Consider the following 24,533-nt stretch of genomic DNA (forward strand, 5'->3'; position numbering starts at 1 on the left):
AGGGTGGTTGAGAGAAGGAATCCGGAGCCTGTGCTTTGAAGCCCTGGCTCCTAGAAAGACTCCGTGGTGAGAATATGGCCTCCCCACCCTTCTCTCCCATGGGAGATGGCGTCCCCTTGTGCCACAGGAAGTCTGGAAGTTACGTATCAAAAGCATCTGCCTGAATGAGCTGTTCCCTTCTCACTCTTGCACCCTTTGCAAGTGACCCCTGCAGCTCTCCCATTCATTCACCCAACTTCATTCAGCGGGAGGTCGTATTACCCTCTCCAGCTGCCACTGCCAGAGCCGATCCCTGTACAGGAGTCCAGGCGAGAGCCACAGGAACTGCTGTGGGGGTGAGTCTGGCTGTAGCTGAACAGAGTGATTGGCCCCTGCCTACTGGCCTACCTCCCCTGGCCTGACTGGTGGATGGTCTCTGTGACATCCAGCACACGGGCAGAGGGAGACTGGCAGTGTGAGGGGGAACACGGTAAGAAGTGGTGCTCACTTTCTCCATCCCCCCGGCATGATTCTGCTGTGTTAGAAGCGACAGCCAGTGGTCACAGCCAGAAAAACATTGTTTGCAGTGACTCAGCTTGTTTGTGACATTCCCACAGACCACTGAACCAGACAGCTCACGCCGAAATCATTGCTTTACTTTGTATTTACTACAGCGTGAGTGAACTGTTTCCATTTCAGGTTTCTGCTTAAATTCCTGGTACTAAATGGAAGAAAGAAAAAAAAGAGTTACACTTCTTTGGTGGAACAAATAAATACATGCTATGAACTTGTAGCCTACTGAAGAAAAGAGGACTCAACGCACTGAAAATTTACAGGATGGAAAAGATCATATAATTTCCATAGAAAATATAGTTAATAAAAAATGGGCTAAAAGAGAAAACACCTTAGCAAATCAATAATTATAGATGAACTGAAAAAATTGCCAAAGACAGATCCTTTGAAAAAATTTTAGATCCAAATAACTTTGTGGATGATTTCCAATAAATATTCAAGGATCCAGTAATTCCAGTTTTATTGTAAATTTTAGAGCACTTCTTAATACAGTCTATAAGGATACCATAACCCTATTGACCGGAGAAGGCAATGGCACCCCACTCCAGTACTCTTGCCTGGAAAATCCCATGGACAGAGGAGCCTGGCAGGCTGCAGTCCATGGGGTCACTAAGAGTCAGACACGACTGAGCTACTTCACTTTCACTTTTCACTCTCATGCATTGAAGAAGGAAATGGCAACCCACTCCAGTGTTCTTGCCTGGAGAATCCCAGGGACAGGGGAGCCTGGTGGGCTGCCGTCTATGGGGTCGCACAGAGTCGGACACAACTGAAGTGACTTAGCAGCAACCCTACTGACAAACTATACAATGGCATCTAATTGATCTAATTATATCATATATCTAATGTAGGTAAACACACCAATCACATCTTTAGAGACAGATGTAAAATTCTTGTAAAATATTAGCAAGTTCCACAGCAATGCGTTATGTAATAACAGCAAGGTCCAGTGGAATTTATTCCAGTTTCAAAAGAAATATTAATATAATTCACTGCATATGAAAAGGTGCAATTATTTCAGTGGCTCAGAAAATACTCATCATAAATCAGCCCACATCCCTGGAAAGCAAAACATACTTAAGAAGCCAGGAATTGAAAAAAAAAAAAGTGACCACCTCAATAAAGAATATTAACAGGAACTATGTAGCAAGTATTACGTGTGTGCTCACTCTTGGGGTCCCACAGACTGTAGGCCACCAGGCTCCTTGGAACTGTCCTCGGAATTCTCTGTCCTTGCAATTCTCTAACCAGGGGATCTCCCCCACCCGGGAATCAAACCCAGGTCTTCTGCATTGCAGTTAGATTCTTTACCATCTGAGCCACCAAAATTGTTAACTGACAAAAAGCCTGAAGGAAGATAACTACCAGATTAAGACTGTCTGGGTTTGTGAAATATTATTAAAAGATCCAACCCCATGGATTCAGTAACCCTTTTTTTTTTTTTTTGAAGGCTTATTGAAAATATCAACTATTTGGGTACCTGATTTTAAAAATAAATCTAATATAAAGGCTAGTCCACAGGCAAAGTGGGCCTTCTTGTACTCCAGCCAGCAGCTGTGGGGCACCACTACAAGCCCTGGTAGCTGTCATGGCCTTTCATTAAGAGGCCTCGTGTTCTGAACACAGGTACGCTTTAGTTTAGGTAGACATTAAGATTTAGTTCTGAAATCTGAGGATACAATCCACAAGATAAAATCATAGTGTTTTCTTCTATTACAAAGATCCAGTATGATAACTCCTCCATCTTAAACTACCTTTCCAGACATGCAGAAATTATGCTTGCAAGAACACAGAACAAAATTGCTCAGAACGTTTAAAACTCATATTTGAAAAGCAGTTCACAATATTCCATCTAAATTGCACAGAAGACCCCAGTGATCACTAGGAAATCTACCAGTCCAGTTTTTCCAACCCAAGCAGGTCCGAATATTATACTTAATGACTAAATATTAAAACAGTTTTTATTACTGTCCTTAATAGAGGATAATACCTGCTATCACCACTAATATTAATTATTGCACTTCAATTCATTTACAACTCAAAAACACAAGAAAAATGACAAAGCATAAAAATGTGGGAAAATTGGGGTGGTTATTATTCTCAGATATTAAGATGCTACACCACAAGTTCTGTAAGGAATTCACTGAAATATTATTGAAAATAACAAAAGAATTCAACTCAGTGGTAACACATAAAATTAAATTACATGCACCATTGTTTTCCAATACACCATCAATATCCATAGAGAAAAAGTAATTAGAGCCATTTTAGGCAAAATGAAAGAGCACATATCATGAAACAAAGTCCTGATTTAAACATGCACACTCATTGCTTCTTGCAAACATCCACTTATGTGCATATCAGAATTCACAAGAAGAAAAGGGAAAGGCTCAGGACAAAAAATAAATATAAAGCAGAAAACCAGAGAATTGAATACTCCTCCACCAGTGGAAGGGTAAGCTGCATAAAAAATCATCCCACCAGCAGAGATTACAGTGAAACTTGTTTGCCTCAACCTGAACTTCGTGTGGAAAAAGAATCATCTCTTCTGAGACTTCAAAACCCTGACACAAGTCTCAGATTGAAGTTTGGACTGCCGATGAAATAGGAAACACCAAAAGGAGGAATTAACAGCAATGCAGGGTTAATAATGCCTTGTGATGCCTGAAAGAAACAAATATTTCCCTATCTGAAGGAATGCACACTAAACCTAAGCCTTTGAAGATTTCCACATAAATAGCTTGAGCACAAATTCATAGAACAACATTTTAAATGCATGCAGAAACAAGTCATTATTAGCAAGAATCACAAGAAACAACCAAGGACTTCCCTGGTGATCCAGTGGTGCAGGGGAGAAGGGTTCAATCCCCGGTCAGGGAACCAAGATCCCACGTGCCGCAGGGCAGTTGAGCCTGTGAGCAGCAGAGTCAGCAGGCCACCACAAAGACCAACACAGTCAAACAAGCAGAACAACCAGAGCACAGTGTGACCCTCAAGGTCTCTGAAGACGGAAGTAATCAGATACAGAACGCAAGGTAAACTCAAAGCTAAAAACAAAAGTTAACGTTTTTAAATGAGCAAGAAAAAAGGAACTTTGTAAACAGAATAAAACAAAGCTTCTAGAAATGAAAGCTGAATATGAACTGAATAACTCCCTGACGTGGGACACGTATGAGGTAGAGTACACAAGAAGGGTGGTTAAGATACGTAGGAAAGAGGAACAGATCTAATAAATAGTATATCTGACATGAGTTCCAGAATGAAAAAATAATATGAATGAAAAAATAATAGGAAGGGTCATTATTTTATGGGATATAATGGGGAAATTTCCATGACTGATGAAAAATACAAATTCTCAGATTCATAACACATCATCCTAGAATACTTGAGGAATAGAGTCATATATAGTCACAAAACTGTAAATCACAAAAGTCAAAACGAGCATCACTTTTATACGCTAACAACAGTCTATCAGAAAAATTAAGAAAACTACTGAATTTATAACTGCATCAAAAGAGTAAAATACTTAGGAATAAATTTAACCAAAGAGATGAAATATCTGTTCACTGAAAACTATAAAATACTGATTAAAGAAATTGAATAAAATACCAATAAATGGAAAGATAATCCATGCTAATGGACTGGGAGAATTAATATTAGAAAACTTACAGTCTACTCAAAGGTAGCTACAGATTCCATGTAATCCCCATCAAAATTCCAAAAGCAATTTTCACAAAAATAGAAAAGCAATCCTTAAATTTGTGTGCTACCACAAAAGACTCCATAGTCAAAGCAATCCTGAGAAAGAAAAAAGCTAGAGGCATCACACTTATCATTTGAAACTCTACTATAAAGCTATAGTAATCAAAACAGCATAATACTAGCATAAAAATAGACATAGAGACCAATGAAACAGAATCAAGAACCCAGAAATAAATCCATACAATTGCAATCATTTAATTTATGGGGCCGGAGGTGGGGGGAAGCCAAGAATACACAGTGGGGAAAGGATACTCGGTTCAACCAATGTTGCTGGGAAAACTGGATAACCACATGCATAATATCAAAATTGGACCCATATCTTACATCACTCACAAAAATTCACTTGCATGGATTAAATATTTAAGTATAAGACCTGATACCACGAAACTCCTAGGAGGAAAATGGAGGGAAAGCTCCTTGACTTGGTCTTGGCAACGGTTTTTTTAAATCTGACACCAAAAGCACAAGTAAGAAAGCAAAGCTTAACAAGCGGGGCTGCGTCAAATGGAAAGCTCTCAACCCAATGTCCATCGACAGATGGATGAATAGAGAAGATGCAAAGATTAACAAGCGGGGCTGCGTCAAATTAAAAGCCTCTCAACCCAATGTCCGGGGCTGCGTCAAATGAAAAGCTCTCAACCCAATGTCCGGGGCTGCGTCAAATGAAAAGCTCTCAACCCAATGTCCACCAACAGATGGATGAATAGAGAAGATGCAAAGATTAACAAGCGGGGCTGCGTCAAATTAAAAGCCTCTCACCTAATGTCCATCAACAGATGGATGAATAGAGAAGATGCAAAGCTTAACAAGCGGGGCTGCGTCAAATTAAAAGCCCTCAACCCAATGTCCACCAACACATGGATGAATAGAGAAGATGCAAAGATTAACAAGCGGGGCTGCGTCAAATGAAAAGCCTCTCACCTAATGTCCACCAACAGATGGATGAATAGAGAAGATGGCATGCCTATACATAATGGAATATGAATTAGCCATTAAAAATAATGAAATGCCATTTGCAGCAACATAGATAACCCTGGATATTATCAAACTAAGTGAAGTAAATCAGATAAAGACAAATATCATATGATATCACTGATACATAGAATCTTTAAAAAAATTATACAAATGAACTTATTTACAAAACAAAATCAGATTCACAGATTTAGAGAACAAACATGATTACTAGTGGGGGAAGAGTCCAGAGAGGGGACAGATTGGGAATTTGGGATTGACATGTACACAGTGCTGTAATTACAATAAAATGCATTTCCATGGGGAAAAAACTAAAAAGTATCTGCAAAACAAAATACATAATCAACAAATGAAAAAACAACCTAAAGAATGGGAGAAGATATTTATAAATCATATATCAAGTAAGGGGTTAATACACAAAATGTATAAAGAACTCATACAACTCAATGGCAGGAAAAAAATTTTCAATTTGAAAACAGGCAAAGGAACTGAATAGATCTTTTTCCAAACAAGACATACAAATGTCAACAGGTATATGACAAGGTGCTCAACATCACAAAACATCAGAGAAATGCACGTCAAACTCACAATGAGATATTACTCAACATCTGGAGTAGGTTGCCATTTCCTTCTCCAGGGGATCTTCCCAACCGAGGGGTCAAACCCAGGTCTCTGGGTTACAGGCAGATTCCTTACCACTGAGCCACCAGCAAGGCCCTCTATTAGAGTAGCTATAGTCAAAAAGACACGAGGTAAGTGTCAGCAAGGACATGGAGAAGAGGAATCCTTGTGCACTCTTCGTGGGAATATAAATCGGTACAGCCACTTTGAAAAGCAATATAGAGGTTTTTCAAGAAATTGAAAGTAGAACTACAAATGATCTAGCAATTCCACCTCTGGGTATATATCCAAAGGAAATGAAATCAGGGTCTAGAAGAAGTATAAGAACTCCCATGGTCATTGTAGCTTATTCATAATACCCAAGATATAAAAACAATCTAAGTGTCATCAGTGAATGAATGGATAAAGATGTGGGTAAATATATATAATATAAATAATATAAATATACAATAAATATGCATTTAAACATATTTATATAATTATATATTGTTACATATATATTACATAATATTATATATTATACATATATTATATTATAATTAAATTTATTATATAATTATATTATTATATAATATATTATATTATAATTACATTATATTATATAACATTATTATATTGTTTATATTTATATATTATATTATATTATTATAATTATGTTCTTACAATATAGTATAATTATATAATAGTATATACTATTATATATTTTATTGTATAATACCTTATTATATATTATAATATAGACAATATATTATATATTATATTATTATCATAAATTATAATATATATTATCAGATCAGATCAGTCGCTCAGTCATGTCCGACTCTTTGCGACCCCATGAATCACAGCACACCAGGCCTCCCTGTCCATCACCAACTCCCGGAATTCACTCAGACTCATGTCCATCGAGTCAGTGATGCCATCCAGCCATCTCATTCTCTGTCGTCCCCTTCTCCTCCTGCCCCCAATCCCTCCCAGCATCAGAGTCTTTTCCAATGAGTCAACTCTTCGCATGAGGTGGCCAAAGTACTGGAGTTTCAGCTTTAGCATCATTCCTTCCAAAGAAATCCCAGGGCTGATCTCCTTCAGAATGGACTGGTTGGATCTCCTTGCAGTCCAAGGGACTCTCAAGAGTCTTCTCCAACACCACAGTTCAAAAGCATCAATTCTTTGGTGCTCAGCCTTCTTCACAGTCCAACTCTCACATCCATACATGACCACAGGAAAAACCATAGCCTTGACTAGATGAACCTTTGTTGGCAAAGTAATGTCTCTGCTTTTGAATATGCTATCTAGGTTGGTCATAACTTTGCTTCCAAGGAGTAAGAGTCTTTTAATTTCATGGCTGCAGTCACCATCTGCAGTGATTTTGGAGCCCCCAAAAATAAAGTCTGACACTATTTCCACTGTTTCCCCATCTATTTCCCATGAAGTAATAGGACCAGATGCCATGATCTTCGTTTTCTGAATGTTGAGCTTTAAGCCAACTTTTTCACTCTCCACTTTCACTTTCATCAAGAGGCTTTTAGTTCCTCTTCACTTTCTGCCATAAGGGTGGTGTTATCTGCATATCTGAGGTGATTGATATTTCTCCCGGCAATCTTGATTCCAGCTTGTGCTTCTTCCAGTCCAGTGTTTCTCATGATGTACTCTGCATATAAGTTAAATAAACAGGGTGACAATATACAGCCTTGACGTACTCCTTTTCCTATTTGGAACCAGTCTGTTGTTCCATGTCCAGTTCTAACTGTTGCTTCCTGACCTGCATACAAATTTCTCAAGAGGCAGATGAGGTGGTCTGATATTCCCATCTCTTCAGAATTTTCCACAGTTTATTGTGATCCACATAGTCAAAGGCTTTGGCATAGTCAATGAAGAAGAAATAGATGTTTTTCTGGAACTCTCTTGCTTTTTCCATGATCCAGTGCATGTTGGCAATTTGATCCCTGGTTCCTCTGCCTTTTCTAAAACCAGCTTGAACATCAGGAAGTTCACAGTTCACATATTGCTGAAGCCTGGCTTGGAGAATTTTAAGCATTACTTTACTAGCGTGTGAGATGAGTGCAATTGTGCGGTAGTTTGAGCATTCTTTGGCATTGCCTTTCTTTGGGATTGGAATGAAAACTGACCTTTTCCAGTCCTGTGGCCACTGCTGAGTTTTCCAAATTTGTTGGCATATTGAGTGCAGCACTTTCATAGCATCATCTTTCAGGATTTGGAATAGCTCAACTGGAATTGTATCACCTCCACTGGCTTTGTTCGTAGTGATGGTTTCTAAGGCCCACTTGACTTCACATTCCAGGATGTCTATTATATTATTATTTATTATATATAATATTATATATATGTATTAATATAGTATTATATATATTATATATAATATAATTATATGATTATAATATAATATATATGTAATGTGTATATATGAATTTTTCCATATGTATATATATTATATATACATATATTTTTTATATATGTATAAATAATACATATATATTATTATGATTATTATTTACTGACTGAGCCACCAGGGCATAAGTCAATTATATTTCTACAAAGGTGGGAAAAATACTCATCTCAAACACACAACAAGTATACATATAGTTTTTATCATGTAGACTAGTTTAATATACTAAAACAAAATCAAAAGCAGGTATATTCAAAGCCATCAGCATTCTAGAAACAAAGCACATTCTATATGAAATGAAACCGTTTGATGAATTGAATCGATATTAAATTACTATAATTGTGTGGACAACATTACTAACATCCTTATCTTGCTCTGTGGAAAGAGAGTCCGCGTGGGTGCACTGTTGGAAAACAAGAACGCCATGTGGTCCCCAAACATCACCTCACTCGCGTTTCTCTCTGTGAGGAGACCCATGAGACCGCGAGCACCCTGTGTAGACTCAGAGACCAGATGAACAGCAAAGGATTTGAGGTCCAGCTTTCTTTTTCTAGTTTTGGCGGTGGAATGAAAACTCACTGTCTGTGGTGTCCTCTGAGCCTAACACCCCAGCAACTGGACCTTCAAGTCTCTCAGGAACAGTCAGTGTCGTGTGTTAACAAAGCTCTGATGAGTTGTGGATAAAGGCATAGGCTTCACCTGCTGCCGCTGAATAATCTGGACACCAAGTAAAGTGTGTCCATGCGTATGTGTGTATGTGTGTGTGTGTGTCTTGGTGACTTTTTAATAGCTCCCACTGAAAATTCATCACCAGGGGCATGCTCAGGCACTTGACTCCCCTTCCTCATCCAGTAATATTCCCTCCCCAGTTCTTATATGAGGCCAGACGTCAAGGGAGTTGTGCATTAAACACAGTGAAAGAACCTGAAGATGTGAGCCTTTGAATCTGCCCTTTCTCTCCTGAAAGGGGAGAAAAGACACTAAGATATTTAGTCTCCAAAGGGCTTTACCTTCAGAAACAAAATTTTCAAGAATTAATGTCACCAGCATTTTGTTCTGCACTTGACCCAATGGCATACACTTCAGACTTGGAGTTTCAGGATCAAAGGAATTAGGTAAAGACATTTAACTTCTAGCTAAGGTTAAAGATTATGCATAGAGAAATTGAGATGTCACGACTGACTTTGTAAAAATAGTTTGATGTTAATACTTCTCAGTTCTATGAAATGCTTCAGAGCTAAGATGGTCATCTCAGTGACAGCAAAGGTCCATAAGTCTGTTCTCCATGTCTGTGTCTCCACTGCTGCCCTGAAAAATGGGTTTATTAGTACCGTTTTTCTAGATTACATACATATATATATGCATTAATATAGGGTATTTGTTTTTCTGTGATTCACTTCACTCTGTATAATAGGCTCTAGGTTCATGCATCTCATTAGTACTGACTCAAATGCATTTCATTTTATGGCTGAATAATATTCCATTGTATATTTGTACATAGCTCCTTTATCCATTTATCTGTTGACAGACATCTAGGTTGCTTCTATGTACTAGTTACTGTAAATAGTGCTGCAATGGACATTGGGGTGCGTGTGCATTTTTCAGCCATGGTTTACTCAGGTAATCAGTGCAGCAGTGGGATTGTTGGGTCATGTGGTAGTTTCATTCCTAGTTTTTAAAAGAAATCTCCACACTGTCTTCTATAGTGGCTGTATCACTTTACATTCCCACCAGCAGTGCAAGAGGGTTCCTTTTTCTCCACTCCCTCTCCAGCATTCATTGTTTGCAGACTGTTTGATGATGGCCATTCTGGCCAATGTGAAGTGATATCTCATTGTAGTTTTGATTTGCATTTCTCTAATAATGACAATTTTGAGCATCTTTGCATGTGTTTACTAGCCATCAGATGTCTTCTTCAGAGAAGGCAATGGCACCCCACTCCAGTGCTCTTGCCTGGAAAATCCCATGGATGGAGGAGCCTGGTGGGCTGCAGTCCATGGGGTCGCTAGGAGTTGGACAGGACTGAGCAACTTCACTTTCACTTTTCACTTTCATACATTGGAGAAGGAAATGGCAACCCACTCCAGTGTTCTTGCCTGGAGAATCCCAGGGACAGGGGAGCCTGGTGGGCTGCCGTCTATGGGGTTGCACAGAGATGGACACGACTAAAGTGACTTAGCAGAATGAAAAATTAATTGGTGTGAAATTAAAAATGATAACAATATTTTAAAACAAAAACATATTAAATAAAATTAGATGTAAATTAAAAGTCTCTACTTAACACAAATACTTTTTCTTTTCAAAAATAGTTTTATGGGAAAACAATTGACTGAATGATTTCTCATATGATAATTTGATTGAATCACCAAACAGATTGCAATCTTAAAAATTTGGACAATTCAACACGTTGCAAACACTGCAGCAACCTGAGGAATACCTGAATTGCATTCATAGAAGAAAACAAAATGAATAGCTGAGCACTGCCATATGAAGTAGACTTCAGAATACAGACAGAAAGAGGATGAGTCCATGGAGCTGGGAAACGGCACCAGGGTGAAAGAATTTATTTTCCTCGGCCTGACCCAGAATCAAGAACTGAGCTTGCTCTTATTTCTCTTCCTCCTTTTGGTGTACGTCACCACCCTGCTGGGAAACCTCCTCATCATGGTCACGGTGACCCGGGACTCTCGCCTTCACACCCCCATGTACTTTTTGCTCCGGAATTTGTCTGTTGCCGACATCTGCTTTTCCTCCATCACCACCCCTAAGGTCCTGGCAGACCTTCTGGTCCAGAGAAAGGCCATCTCCTTCAATGGCTGCTTCACCCAGATGTTTTTCTTCCATCTTATTGGAGGGGTGGATGTATTTTCTTTGTCGCTGATGGCACTGGATCGGTACGTGGCCATCACTAAGCCCCTGCACTACGTGACCATCATGAGTCGGGGGCGTTGCATTGGGTTGATAGTGGCCTCCTGGGCAGGGGGCTTCGTCCACTCCATTGTGCAGATCTCCCTGTTACTCCCTCTCCCCTTCTGTGGACCCAATGTCCTGGACACTTTCTACTGCGACATCCCCCAGGTGCTCACACTCGCCTGCACAGACACTGCTGTCCTTGAGCTCCTGATGATTTCCAACAGCGGACTGCTCACCACCCTGTGGTTCGTCTTCCTCCTTGTATCGTATATGGTCACATTATTATTAATAAGGTCTCAGGCTGGGGAGGGCAGGGGGAAAGCCATCTCCACCTGCACCGCCCACATCACGGTGGTCACCCTGCACTTCGTGCCCTGCATCTACGTCTACGCCCGGCCCTTCTCCACCCTCCCCATGGACAGAGCTGTCTCCATCAACCTCACTGTCATCATTCCTGTCCTGAACCCCCTGATCTACACCCTGAGGAACCAGGAGATGAAGGCAGCCATGAAAAGACTAAGGAGAAGATTCATGCTGTTTGAAAAGGGATAATCTCCTTATAGGCAATGGGCCAAGATGCAAGTATACAACTGAGGTATTTTTTAAATATTAGCTGTCATACACTGGGGCTCAACCATACATAGACAATTCACTATACCAGGATGCACAGATACAAAGGACCCAGCACATCAGTGTCGAACAGGAACATCAGCAGGAATCCAGATACACAGAAGAAAGAACATATCCCTGGAGTGCAGCTGACAGCAAGCCAGGCACAAATGTGAACTGTAATGGAAGTGGGGGGTCCGGGTGAAGGATAGCACTGCAAGGTCCAGGCAGGGAGAAGGCCACGGGGACCCTGTCTCAACAGAGCAGGGACCCAGCAGCTGGGCCCAGCTCAACAACAGTTACCCTATAACTGTTTCCTAATCCCTGGGCCGGGAAGATCCCCTGGAGAAGGCAGTGGCCACCTGCTCCACTATTATTGCCTGGGAAATCTCATGGACAGAGGAACCTAGCGAGCCACAGTCCCTGGGGTCCCTAAAGGGTAGGACATGACTTAGTGACTAAGCAACAACAGCACCAAACACTGTAAATCTTCTCTGTCGTTTCTCTTTCGTCAGCCACTTTGGGCCTTCTTTTTAGTCAGTTCATCTGTAAAATACACCAGCAGAGCCCACCACAATCATTCGGTATATGTAAAGCGTCTCAGTTTTTAAGGATTTCCATTGCTTTTCACTTCTCATGACTTTGTCAGACTTGCATGTGACCTGGGTCTTACACTGTTTGATTTTGTAAAGTCCCCATATGTAATGATAAGCCATGGCAGCATCCGCAGCTACCTGCCCTGCTGTTTACATCACTTTCTCAGAAGTAAACTAGTTCGACTGGTTGAAAAAAGAAAAAGCCATACCAACTCAACAAATACTTTTATTTTTCCCTGTGTGTACTTCTCATCCCCCTTACCACTGTGCATTTTGTTTCTTTCTAATATTTTTATTGAAATATAGTTGATTCACAATGCTCTGTTAGTATCTGCTGTACAGCAAAGTGACCAGTTGCACATATACATGTATACACTCTTTTGTAGATTCTATTCCTATACAGGTCTTTACAGCATATTGAATAGTCTCCTGTGCTTTTCAGTGGGGTTTTTATTATCTATTCTATATACATATTAGTTATCTATCCTCTAGATAGAATATATCTATTCTGTATATACATATCTATTCTATATATAGCATATGTCAAGTCCAGTCTTCCAATTTTTCCCTCCCCACAAATTTGCTTTCTACATCTGTGACTTAACTTCTATTTTGTAAATACATTGATTTGTACCATTTCTTTTGATTTCATATATAAGCAATAGATGGGGAAACAGTGGAAACAGTGTCAGACTTTATTTTTCTGGGCTCCAAAATCATTGCAGATGGTGATTGCAGCAATGAAATTAAAAGTTGCTTGCTCCTTGGAAGGAAAGCTATGACCAACCTAGACAGCATATTAAAAATCAGAGACATTAGTTTGCTAACAAAGGTCCATCTAGTCAAGGCTATGGTTTTTCCAGTAGTCATGTATGGGTGTGAGAGTTGGACTATAAAGAAAGCTGAGTGCAGAAGAACTGATGCTTTTGAACTGTGGTGTTGGAGAAGACACTTGAGAGTCCCTTGGAGTGCAAGGAGATCCAACCAGTCCATCCTAAAGGAAATCAGTCCTGAATATTCATTGGAAGGACTGATGCTGAAGCTGAAACTCCAACACTTTGGCCACCTGATGAGAACTGACTCATTGGAAAAGACCCTGATGGTGGAAAAGATTGAAGGCGGGAGGAGAAAGGGACAACACAGGATGAGATGGTTGGATGGCATCACCTACTCAATGGACGTGAGTCTGAGTGAACTCCGGGAGTTGGTGATGGACAGGGAGGCCTGGCATGTTGCAATCCATGGGGTCACAAAGAGTCAGACATGACTAAGTGAAGTGAACTGAACTCATAAGCAATATTTGTCTTTCTCTGACTTTCTCAGTGTCACAATCTCCAGGTCCATCTGTGTCCCTGCAGATGGCGTTATTTCATTCTGTTCTATGGCCAAGGAACACCCTGCTGCATACATGCACGTCTTCTTCATCCGTTCTTCTGCCGATGAACACTCAGGTTGTTTCCACACCCCACTATTGTAAAGAGTGCTGCAATGATCACTGGGGTGCACCTATCCTTTCCAGCTATGATTTTCTCTGAATATATGCCAGGAGTGGGATTACTGAACCATATGGTAGCTCTATTTTTAGTTTTTTAAGGATCTCCATACTGTTCTCCATATCCCTTTTCTCTACACCCTCTCCAGCATTTACTCTTTCTAGGGCTTTTTGATGATGGCCAGTCTAACCAGTGTGAGGTGGTACCACATTGTACTTTTGATTTGCATTTCCCTAATAATAATGATGTCAAGCATGTTTTCATGTACCTTGAAATGAGAATATTCTCTCACATTATACACAAAAATAATTTCAAAATGAGTTAAAGACCTAAATGCAAGACTAGCTGCTATAAAACTCCAATAGGAACATAAGCAGAACACTCTGACATAAATCATAGCAAGATCTTTTTGATCCTACCTCTAAAAGTAATGAAAAGAAAAACAAAAATAAGCTAATGGGACCTAACCACGTGCATTTAGGCTGGTGCACAACTAGAGAGCTTGCACACTGGAGCTGTGCACCAGAATGGAGACCCAATACAGTCAAAAAATAAGCGATAATTTTTTAAAGAATGTGGCCCTGGGATTTCTTTGGAAAGAATGATGCTAAAGCTGAAACTCCAGTACTTTGGCCACCTCATGTGAAGAGTTGACTCATTGGAAAAGACTCTGATGCTGGGAGGGATTGTGGGCAGGAGGAGAAGGGGATGACAGAGGATGAGATGGCTGGATGGCATCACTCACTCAATGAGTTTGAGTGAACTCCGGGAGTTGGTGATGGACAGGGAGGCCTGGCGTGCTATGATTCATGGGGTCGCAAAGAGTCGGACACGACTGAGGGACTGAACTGAACTGAACTGAACTGAATGTAAATAAGACACTAAAAAGATAACAAAAGAAAAAAGTAGATTTGTAAAAAGAATGAAACAGAACTCTCAGACATGAAGGCTGTAAAACTGAATAACTACCTGAAACTGCTGAAGAAGAGATCTTTGTGCCCTGTTGGTGGAAATACAAACTGACTCAGCCACTATGGAAAGTGGTACAAACATTCTTCAGGAAATTGAAAGGTAGAACTACAAATAACCTAGCAATTCTACCTCTGGCTATACGTCCAAAGGAAAAGAAATCAGGATCTAGAAGAGGTATCAGAAATCCCATGGTCATGGTAGCATTCTTCATAACATCCACGATATGGAAATAATCTAAGTGTTCATCAACAGATGAACAGATAAAAGTGTGGGTAAATACATATATAATCAGCCATTTAAAAAAAAAAAAGGAAATCCTGCCATTTACAATAATATGGATGGACCTTGTAAAATAAGTCCTAATGAAATACATCAGCCAGAGAAAGACAAAGACTGTGTGATCTCATTTATATGCGGAATCTAAAAACCTAAATTTAAACAGAGCTGGTTTCCAGGTGTGGGGAGGGTGAAAGAAATGAGGAGATGTTGGCCAATATGCATAAAGCATAGTGTTAGTCCCTCAGTCGTGTCTGACTCTTTGGGACCCATGGACTGTAGCCTGCCAGGCGCCACCATCCATGGAATTCTCCAGACAAGAATACTGGAGTGGATAACCATTCCCTTCTCCAGGGGATCTTCCCAAATTGGGGATTGAACCCAGGTCTCCTGCACTGCAGACAGATTCTTTACCATCTGAGCCACCAGGCAAGCCCCAATGGGCATAAGCTTCCTATTAAAATATAATAAAGTTTGAGAGATCTAATACCCAGTGAGGTGATTCTATTCACAATATTGTATTATTTGCTTCAAAGTTTCTAAAGGAGTACATCTTAACTGTTGTTGTTGTTGTTGAGTCACTAAGTCATGTCTGACTCTTTTGTGACCCCATGGACTGTAGCCTGTCAGACTCCTCCGTCCATGTGTTTCTCTAGGCAGGAGTACTGGAGTGGGTTGCCATTTCCTTCTCCAGGGGATCTTCCAGACCCAGATATTGAACCTGCAACTCTTGCACTGGCAGACAGATTCTTTACCACCCAGCCACCAAGAAAGCCCACAGCTTAAATGATCTCACCTCAATAAAGAATTGGTATATATGTGAGATGATGGAGTTTTTAGTTAATACTACTAAGATAACCATTTTGCAATATTCCATAGGAACCTGGAATGTCAGGTCCATGAATCAAGGCAAATTGGAAGTGGTCAAACAAGAGATGGCAAGAGTGAATGTAGACATTCTAGGAATCAGCAAACTAAAATGGACTGGAATGGGTGAATTTAACTTAGATGACCATTATATCTACTACTGCAGGCAGGAATCCCTCAGAAGAAATGGAGTAACCATCATGGTCAAAAGAGTCCGAAATGCAGTACTTGGATGCAATCTCAAAAACGACAGAATAATTTCTGTTCATTTCCAAGGCAAACCATTCAATATCACAGTAATCCAAGTCTATGCCCCAACCAGTAATGCTGAAGAAGCTGAAGTTGAACGGTTCTATGAAGACCTACAAGACCTTTTAGAACTAACATCCAAAAAAGATGTCCTTTTCATTACGGGAGACTGGAATGCAAAAGTAGGAAGTCAAGAAACACCTGGAGTAACAGGCAAATTTGGCCTTGGAATATGGAATGAAGCAGGGCAAAGACTAATAGAGTTTTGCCAAGAAAATGTACTGGTCATAGCAAACACCCTCTTCCAACAACACAAGAGAAGACTCTACACATGGACATCACCAGATGGTCAACACCGAAATCAGATTGATTATATTCTTTGCAGCCAAAAACGGAGAAGCTCTATACAGTCAACCAAAACAAGACCAGGAGCTGACTGTGGCTCAGACCATGAACTCCTTATTGCCAAATTCAGACTGAAAGTGAAGAAAGTAGGGAAAACCACTAGACCATTCAGGTATGACCTAAATCAAATCCCTTATGATTATACAGTGGAAGTGAGAAATAGATTTAAGGGCCTAGATCTGATAGATAGAGTGCCTGATGAACTATGGAATGAGGTTCGTGACATTGTACAGGAGACAGGGATCAAGACCATCCCCATGGAAAAGAAATGCAAAAAAGCAAAATGACTGGGGAGGCCTTACAAATAGCTGTGAAAAGAAGAGAAGTGAAAAGCAAAGGAGAAAAGGAAAGATATAAGCATCTGAATGCAGAGTTCCAAAGAATAGCAAGAAGAGATAAGAAAGCCTTCCTCAGCGATCAGTGCAAAGAAATAGAGGAAAACAACAGAATGGGAAAGACTAGAGATCTCTTCAAGAAAATTAGAGATTCCAAGGGGACATTTCATGCAAAGATGGGCTTGATAAAGGACAGAAATGGTATGGACCTAACAGAAGCAGAAGATATTAAGAAGAGGTGGCAAGAATACACAGAAGAACTGTACAAAAAAGATCTTCATGACCCAGATAATCACGATGGTGTGATCACTCATCTAGAGCCAGACATCCTGGAATGTGAAGTCAAGTGGACCTTAGAAAGCATCACTACAAACAAAGCTAGTGGAAGTGATGGAATTCCAGTTGAGTTATTTCAAACCCTGAAAGATGATGCTGTGAAAGTGCTGCACTCAATATGCCAACAAATTTGGAAAACTCAGCAGTGGCCACAGGACTGGAAAAGGTCAGTTTTCATTCCAATCCCAAAGAAAGGCAATGCCAAAGAATGCTCAAACTACTGCACAATTGCACTCATCTCACATGCCAGTAAAGTAATGCTCAAAATTCTCCAAGCCAGGCTTCAGCAATACATGAACCGTGAACTTCCTGATGTTCAAGCTGGTTTTAGAAAAGGCAGAGGAACCAGAGATCAAATTGCCAACATCTTCTGGATCATGGAAAAAGCAAGAGAGTTCCAGAAAAACATCTATTTCTTCTTTATTGACTATGCCAAAGCCTTTGACTGTGTGGATCACAATAAACTGTGGAAAATTCTGAAAGAGATGGGAATACCAGACCACTTGACCTGCCTCTTGAGAAATTTGTATGCAGATCAGGAAGCAACAGCTAGAACTGGACATGGAACAACAGACTGGTTCCAAATAGGAAAAGGAGTACATCAAGGCTGTATATTGGCACCCTGCTTATTAAACTTATATGCAGAGTACATCATGAGAAACGCTGGACTGGAAGAAACACAAGCTGGAATCAAGATTGCCGGGAGAAATATCAATCACCTCAGATATGCAGATGACACCACCCTTATGGCAGAAAGTGAAGAGGAACTCAAAAGCCTCTTGATTAAAGTGAAAGTGGAGAGTGAAAAAGTTGGCTTAAAGCTCAACATTCAGAAAATGCAGATCATGGCATCTGGTCCCATCACTTCATGGGAAATAGATGGGGAAACAGTGGAAATAGTGACAGACTTTATTTTGGGGGGCTCCAAAATCACTACAGATGGTGACTGCAGCCATGAAATTAAAAGACGCTTACTCCTTGGAAGGAAAGTTATGACCAACCTAGATAGCATATTCAAAAGCAGAGACATTACTTTGCCAACAAAGGTTCATCTAGTCAAGGCTATGGTTTTTCCGGTGGTCATGTATGGATATGAGAGTTGGACTGTGTAGAAGGCTGAGCACCAAAGAATTGATGCTTTTGAACTGTGGTGTTGGAGAAGACTCTTGAGAGTCCCTGGGACTGCAAGGAGATCCAACCAGTCCATCCTAGAGGAGATCAGTCCTGGGTGTTCGTTGGAAGGACTGGTGCTAAAGCTGAAGCTCCAATACTTTGGCCACCTCATGCGAAGAGTTGATTCATTGGAAAAGAGGGATTGGGGGCAGGAGGAGAAGGGGACAACAGAGGATGAGATGGCTGGATGGCATCACTGACTCGATGGATGTGAGTCTGAGTGAACTCCGGGAGTTGGTGATGGACAGGGAGGCCCGGCATGCTGCGATTCATGGGGTCGGGAAGAGTCGGACATGACTGAGCAAGTGAACTGAACTGAACCATTTTGCAGTGTATAAATGTGTCGATCAACACCTTGTATGTGCCTTAAACACACACAACTCATGTGTCTGTTCGTTGTTGTTTTGTTCAGTTGCTCAGTCGTGTCCGACTCTTTGCAACCCATGGACTGCAGCATACCATGCTTCCCTGTCCTTCACAATCTCCTGGAGTTTCCTCAAGCTCATGTCCATTGAGTCTGTGATGCTATCCAACTATCTCATCCTCTGTTGTTCCATTCTCCTCCTGCTTTCAACCCTTCCCAGCATCAGTGTCTTTTCCAATGAGTCAGCTTTTCGCATAAGGTGTCCACAGTATCCTCTGCTAGCATCTTCTCCTTTGCCTTCAATCTTTCCCACCATCAGGGTCTTTTCCAGTGAGTCGGCTCTTTGCATCAGGTGGCCAAAGTATTAGAGCTTCAGCTTCAGCCTCAGTCCTTTCCGATGAATATTCACGGTTCATTTCCTCTAGGATTAACCGGTTTGACCTCCTTGCTGTCCAAGGGACTCTCAAGAGTCTTCTCCAGCACCACAGTTTGAAGATATCAATTCTTTATGTCTCAAAAAACATGGGGAAAAATACGCATCTCAAACACACAACTTGTATCCGGCAGTTTTTATCTTTGTAGATTAATATACTAAATGTACATATATCATATGTAGTTAATATACTAAAACAAAATAAAAAAGCAGGTAAATCCAAACCCATCAGCATTCTGTGAACAAAGTATGTTCTATATGAGATGAAACCATTTAATACATTGAATTAATCCTAAATTACTATAGTTGTGATGGACAGCTTTACTAAGGTACTTATCTTGCTGTATGGAAATGAGAGATTCCACGTGAGTAATTTTGGAAAAAAAGAAAATTGTGTGTCCCCAAACACTAAGTCATGTTTGTCTCCCTGAGGAGACTCATGAGACTATAACCATTCTGAGTAGACTCAGAAACTGGACTACTAGCCAAGGATTTGCAATCCAGTTCACTTTTCCTAGTTTTTTGGCAATATAATTAAAACTCGCTTGTCTATGGTGTCCTCTGAGCCTTGCACCCCAGCAAAATTGCACCTTTAAGTCTCTTGGGAACAGCAGCTGGCATGTATTATGGATAAAGGCCTGGGTTTCATCTACTGTATTATGTGTTTCTTGGTGACTTTTTAATAAATCCCATTGAAAATTCATCACCAACACCACAATCAGGCACTGACTTCCCCTTTCTTGTCCAGTAATATTCCCTTTTCCATTCTTACATGAGGATATAGGCTGAGGCATTTATGGGTAAGATACAGTGAAATGACCTTGAAGATGTGATTCTTTTTTTTTTCAGATGTGATTCTTTGAAACTGCCCTTTCTCTCCTGAAAGTGGAGAAATATGTTTAGTTTCCAAAGAGCTTTGCCTTCAGAAACAAAATTTTCAAGAACTAATAACACCATGTTTTGATCTGCATTCGACCCAATGGCATACAATTCACACTTGGAGTTTCAGGATCAAAGGAATTAGGTAAAGACATTCAACTTCTAGCTACGATTAAGGTCATGCATAGTGAAACTGAGATGTTGCTATTGGTTTTGTAAAAATAGTTTGACTTTAATGTTTCTCAGTTATATTAAATGTTTCAGTGCCAAGACGGTCTTCTCAGTGACAGAGACGACAAAGGTGGGTCTTAACCGTTGGGAAGAGGGATGGTGTGCTAAGTGGAGTGGGGAAATGGGGTCCATTCTTTGTGATCTTCAGAACTCTTTTCTACCTACAGTTTATCTTCAGACAGATTTTATCAAACACTTCTGTTATACAAAATTAGACTAGGTATGATTAAAGGGTTTTTAAAAAGATATTTTTTGTTTGTTTCTTCCCATCCTATTTCCATCTCTACCTTCCCTTCAACCAGATATAAACTCATAATATACTCCATATGAGAACTAAGAATAACATTAATACTTACTAAGTGATCAGTGTAAAATTAAATACTTTTAATATTTCTTCACTTATAGTAAGCTCAAAAAATAGTAGTTTTTTTATGGCAATAGAAATGAGAGCAGGGATTACCTCTTGGGTAAAATCAGGGGGGTGGCAGAAACAGTGCACCAGGAAACACTCTTGTGCAATGAAAATATTTACTATTTTGACTGTAATGACTATCTGGACCTATATTCTTGTCAAAACTCATTAAAATCTGAGCATTATGTTCTATATAAATTTTACCTTAATTGAAGAACCAGGAGGTCTTCCCTCACCATGAGTTGCACTCACTGATTAAAACTGTAAAGGTTCTTTTAAAAGAAATTTTAAAAACCATTAAAAACTATTTTGGCCTTAAAAAAAGTAGCTTTTATTACTGCTGTAAATTAAGACATCACTTATCATATGTCCTATTCCACCCAATTTTGCTTCTTCTCTTTTCATAACACATTTCACATTTCATCATGTGTTACATTCATCAATTTATACAACTCATTTATTTCATTAGGCTGTAAGCCTGATGAAATGGTTCAATTTATCTATATGCATTTGAAGATTGCAATAAATGGTCACTTGCTGAGTATAAGAAGGAACAAATGATAATGACAAGATCTCCTAAGAATGGTTGATGTTGTTATTCAGTGGCTCAGTCGTGACTGACACTTTGCAACCCCATGGACTGCAGCACATCAGGCGCCTATGTTCTCCACTATCTCCCAGAGTTTGCTCAAATTCCTGTCCGTTAAGTCAACCATGTTCTCTAACCATCTCATCCTCTGCTGCCACCTTCTCCTTTGCCTTCAATCTTTCCCACCATCAGGGTCTTTTCCAGTGAGTCGGCTCTTTGCATCAGGTGGCCAAAGTATTAGAGCTTCAGCTTCAGCATCAGTCCTTCAAATGAATATTCACAGTTGATTTCCTTTAGGATTGACTGATTTGATCTCCTTGCAGTCCAAGGGACTCTCCAGAGTCTTCTCCAGCACCACAATTTGAAAGCATCAATTCTTCGACACTCAGCCTTCTTTGCAGTCAACTTTCACATCATACATGACTACTGGAATAACCATAGATTTGACTATATGGACTTTGATGTCTCTGCTGTTACACAAATTGTCTTAGTTTGTCATAGTTTTCCTTCCTAGGAGCAACAGTCTTTAGTAAATAAAAACTGGGCATTAATCTGATGATACTGGTGTCTCTCCCTGCTGTGATCCTTCCACTCTTAATCTTTGATCCACAGAAGGAAAGAGGCAGAGGATAGCATGCCTGATATAGTCTGGACCACCTCTCACAAGTGGGCCACTATTTTTATTATCTCCCCCAGACTCAAACAAAGCTCACATTAGTTATACGAGATGAATATGTTCTAGAGCTTTGCTGTACAAGACCATGGTCACAGTTAATAACACTGTATTGTGCACTTGAAATTTTTGTTAAGAGGGTAGTTCTTATGCTTGAATTTTTATGAAAATTTTAAAAATTATGATATCATTTCAGATTTGGATTTACACACTGTTTCAATGTTTTCTGATACCAAATTTTAAATATTTTTACAGAATTATTAAACAAATTATCCCATAGTATAAAGTAATCACAATGACAAGCTACCACCACAAAATTATGGGGTGCAATTTTAAGAAATTCAGCATAAAACAGCCAAGGCAAAGGAAACTGGCTCATGCACAGCAACACTGTAATCAGAAACAGATATCTATTTTTAGCAAATCAACAGAATATTGCTAATAAAAATATTAAACTTGTAGACTACAAGTCGACAAAGGCTGGAGCTATGTCTTACTTATCTTCAGATACATAGGTATGGTGTGAATATAAGAAATGCTTCAGACAACTCCTGACATCAAAATTTGTGAGAAATTACAAATAATAATATTCTAAAAACAAATAAAATAGGCTGTATATATAAATGTCACTAACTCAACACAAACTATTATTCTTTCCAAAAATAGTTTTATAGGAAAAGAATTATTGAATGATTTTTCAGGTGATGATTTCGTTGCACCGCCATACTGATGATAATATTAAAAACCTGGACAATTCAATAATTCAACACATTTCAAACACTGCAGCCAGATGAAGAACACCTAAATTATATTGATAGTGTGTAAGAGGAAAACAAAATTAGTAGCTGAACACTTTCATGGGAAATAGCATCTAAGAGAACAGAGGAAAAGAGGATGAGTCCATGGAGCTGGGAAACGGCACCAGGGTGAAAGAATTTATTTTCCTCGGCCTGACCCAGAATCAAGAACTGAGCTTGGTCTTATTTCTCTTCCTCCTTTTGGTGTACGTCACCACTCTGCTGGGAAACCTCCTCATCATGGTCACGGTGACCCGGGACTCTCGCCTTCACACCCCCATGTACTTTTTGCTCCGGAATTTGTCTGTTGCCGACATCTGCTTTTCTTCCATCACAGCCCCCAAGGTCCTGGCGGACCTTCTGGTCCAGAGAAAGGCCATCTCCTTCAATGGCTGCTTCACCCAGATGTTTTTCTTCCATCTTATTGGAGGGGTGGATGTAGCTTCTTTGTCACTGATGGCCTTTGACCGCTACGTGGCCATCACTAAGCCCCTGCACTACGTGACCATCATGAGTCGGGGGCGGTGCACTGCCCTCATCATGGCCTCCTGGGCAGGGGGCTTTGTCCACTCCATCGTGCAGATCTCCCTGTTGCTCCCACTCCCCTTCTGTGGACCCAACGTCCTGGACACTTTCTACTGCGACGTCCCCCAGGTCCTCACACTCGCCTGCACTGACATCTTTATCCTTGAGCTCCTGATGATTTCCAACAGCGGACTGCTCACCACCCTGTGGTTCGTCTTCCTCCTTGTATCGTATATGGTCATATTATTATTAATAAGGTCTCAGGCTGGGGAGGGCAGGGGGAAAGCCATCTCCACCTGCACCGCCCACATCACGGTGGTCACCCTGCACTTCGTGCCCTGCATCTACGTCTACGCCCGCCCCTTCTCCACCCTCCCCACTGATAAGGCCGTCTCTGTGACCTTCACTGTCATCTCCCCTCTGCTGAACCCCTTGATCTACACCCTGAGGAACCAGGAGATGAAGGCAGCCATGCGGAGACTGAGGGGAAGACTTGGGCCTTCTGACAAGGAATAGAAAATCTCCCAACTCCTCAGTACCAAAGAGTCCTTCTGTTATTTTCCTCATAGATTCTTATTCATATACTCAAATACATTGTCCAAGAACCCAGTGCCCTTACTAAGTAATCCTTTCTTTTCCTATTTAAGTCAATAGGTTACTGATAGCTCAAGCTTCTGGTCAGAAAAGTACTCAGACATCTTGATGGGCTAGATCACTGATGCTCTTCTATACACTACCTACATTTCATTTTGTAATATTTATACCCACGGCTTCAAATTTTGAAAATGTTGCTTATAAAATTAAATATTTGACTTCCCATGTGGTCCAGTGGTTAAGAGTCTACCTGCCAAAGCAGCGGACATGGGTTCCACCTCTGGTTCAGGAAGATTTCCACACGCCTCAGAGCAGCTAAGCCCTTGGACCACAACTACTGAAGCCTGCGTGCCTAGAGCCTACGCTCCCCAAAAAGAGACGCCACCACAAGGAGAGGCCTGTTCACTGCAGCTGGAGTCACCTCCCCAAAAAGAGACGCCACACAAGGAGAGGCCTGTTCACTGCAGCTGGAGTCACCTCCCCAAAAAGAGACGCCACCAC

The 24,533-nt window shown here is 40.4% G+C and overlaps 2 protein-coding genes across 2 annotated transcripts; both read left to right on the forward strand.

Moving 5' to 3' along the window:
* The first annotated feature begins 10,840 nt into the window (after window positions 1-10,840).
* OR4D32 (olfactory receptor family 4 subfamily D member 32) lies at window positions 10,841-11,776 on the forward strand. The gene has a single exon (NM_001389938.1). The coding sequence runs from the start codon at window positions 10,841-10,843 to the stop codon at window positions 11,774-11,776; it is 936 nt and encodes a 311-aa protein (NP_001376867.1).
* An 11,242-nt stretch (window positions 11,777-23,018) lies between these two features.
* Window positions 23,019-23,954, forward strand: OR4D11B (olfactory receptor family 4 subfamily D member 11B). The gene has a single exon (NM_001390575.1). The coding sequence runs from the start codon at window positions 23,019-23,021 to the stop codon at window positions 23,952-23,954; it is 936 nt and encodes a 311-aa protein (NP_001377504.1).
* Window positions 23,955-24,533: the final 579 nt, after the last annotated feature.

Source organism: Bos taurus, chromosome 15 (assembly GCF_002263795.3).
Source record: "Bos taurus isolate L1 Dominette 01449 registration number 42190680 breed Hereford chromosome 15, ARS-UCD2.0, whole genome shotgun sequence".
Lineage (NCBI taxonomy): Eukaryota > Metazoa > Chordata > Mammalia > Artiodactyla > Bovidae > Bos > Bos taurus.

Excerpts from the sequence above, each read along its gene's own strand:
- OR4D32 (NM_001389938.1), top strand. The coding sequence starts at position 10,841 with ATGGAGCTGGGAAACGGCACCAGGGTGAAAGAATTTATTTTCCTCGGC.
- OR4D11B (NM_001390575.1), top strand. The coding sequence starts at position 23,019 with ATGGAGCTGGGAAACGGCACCAGGGTGAAAGAATTTATTTTCCTCGGC.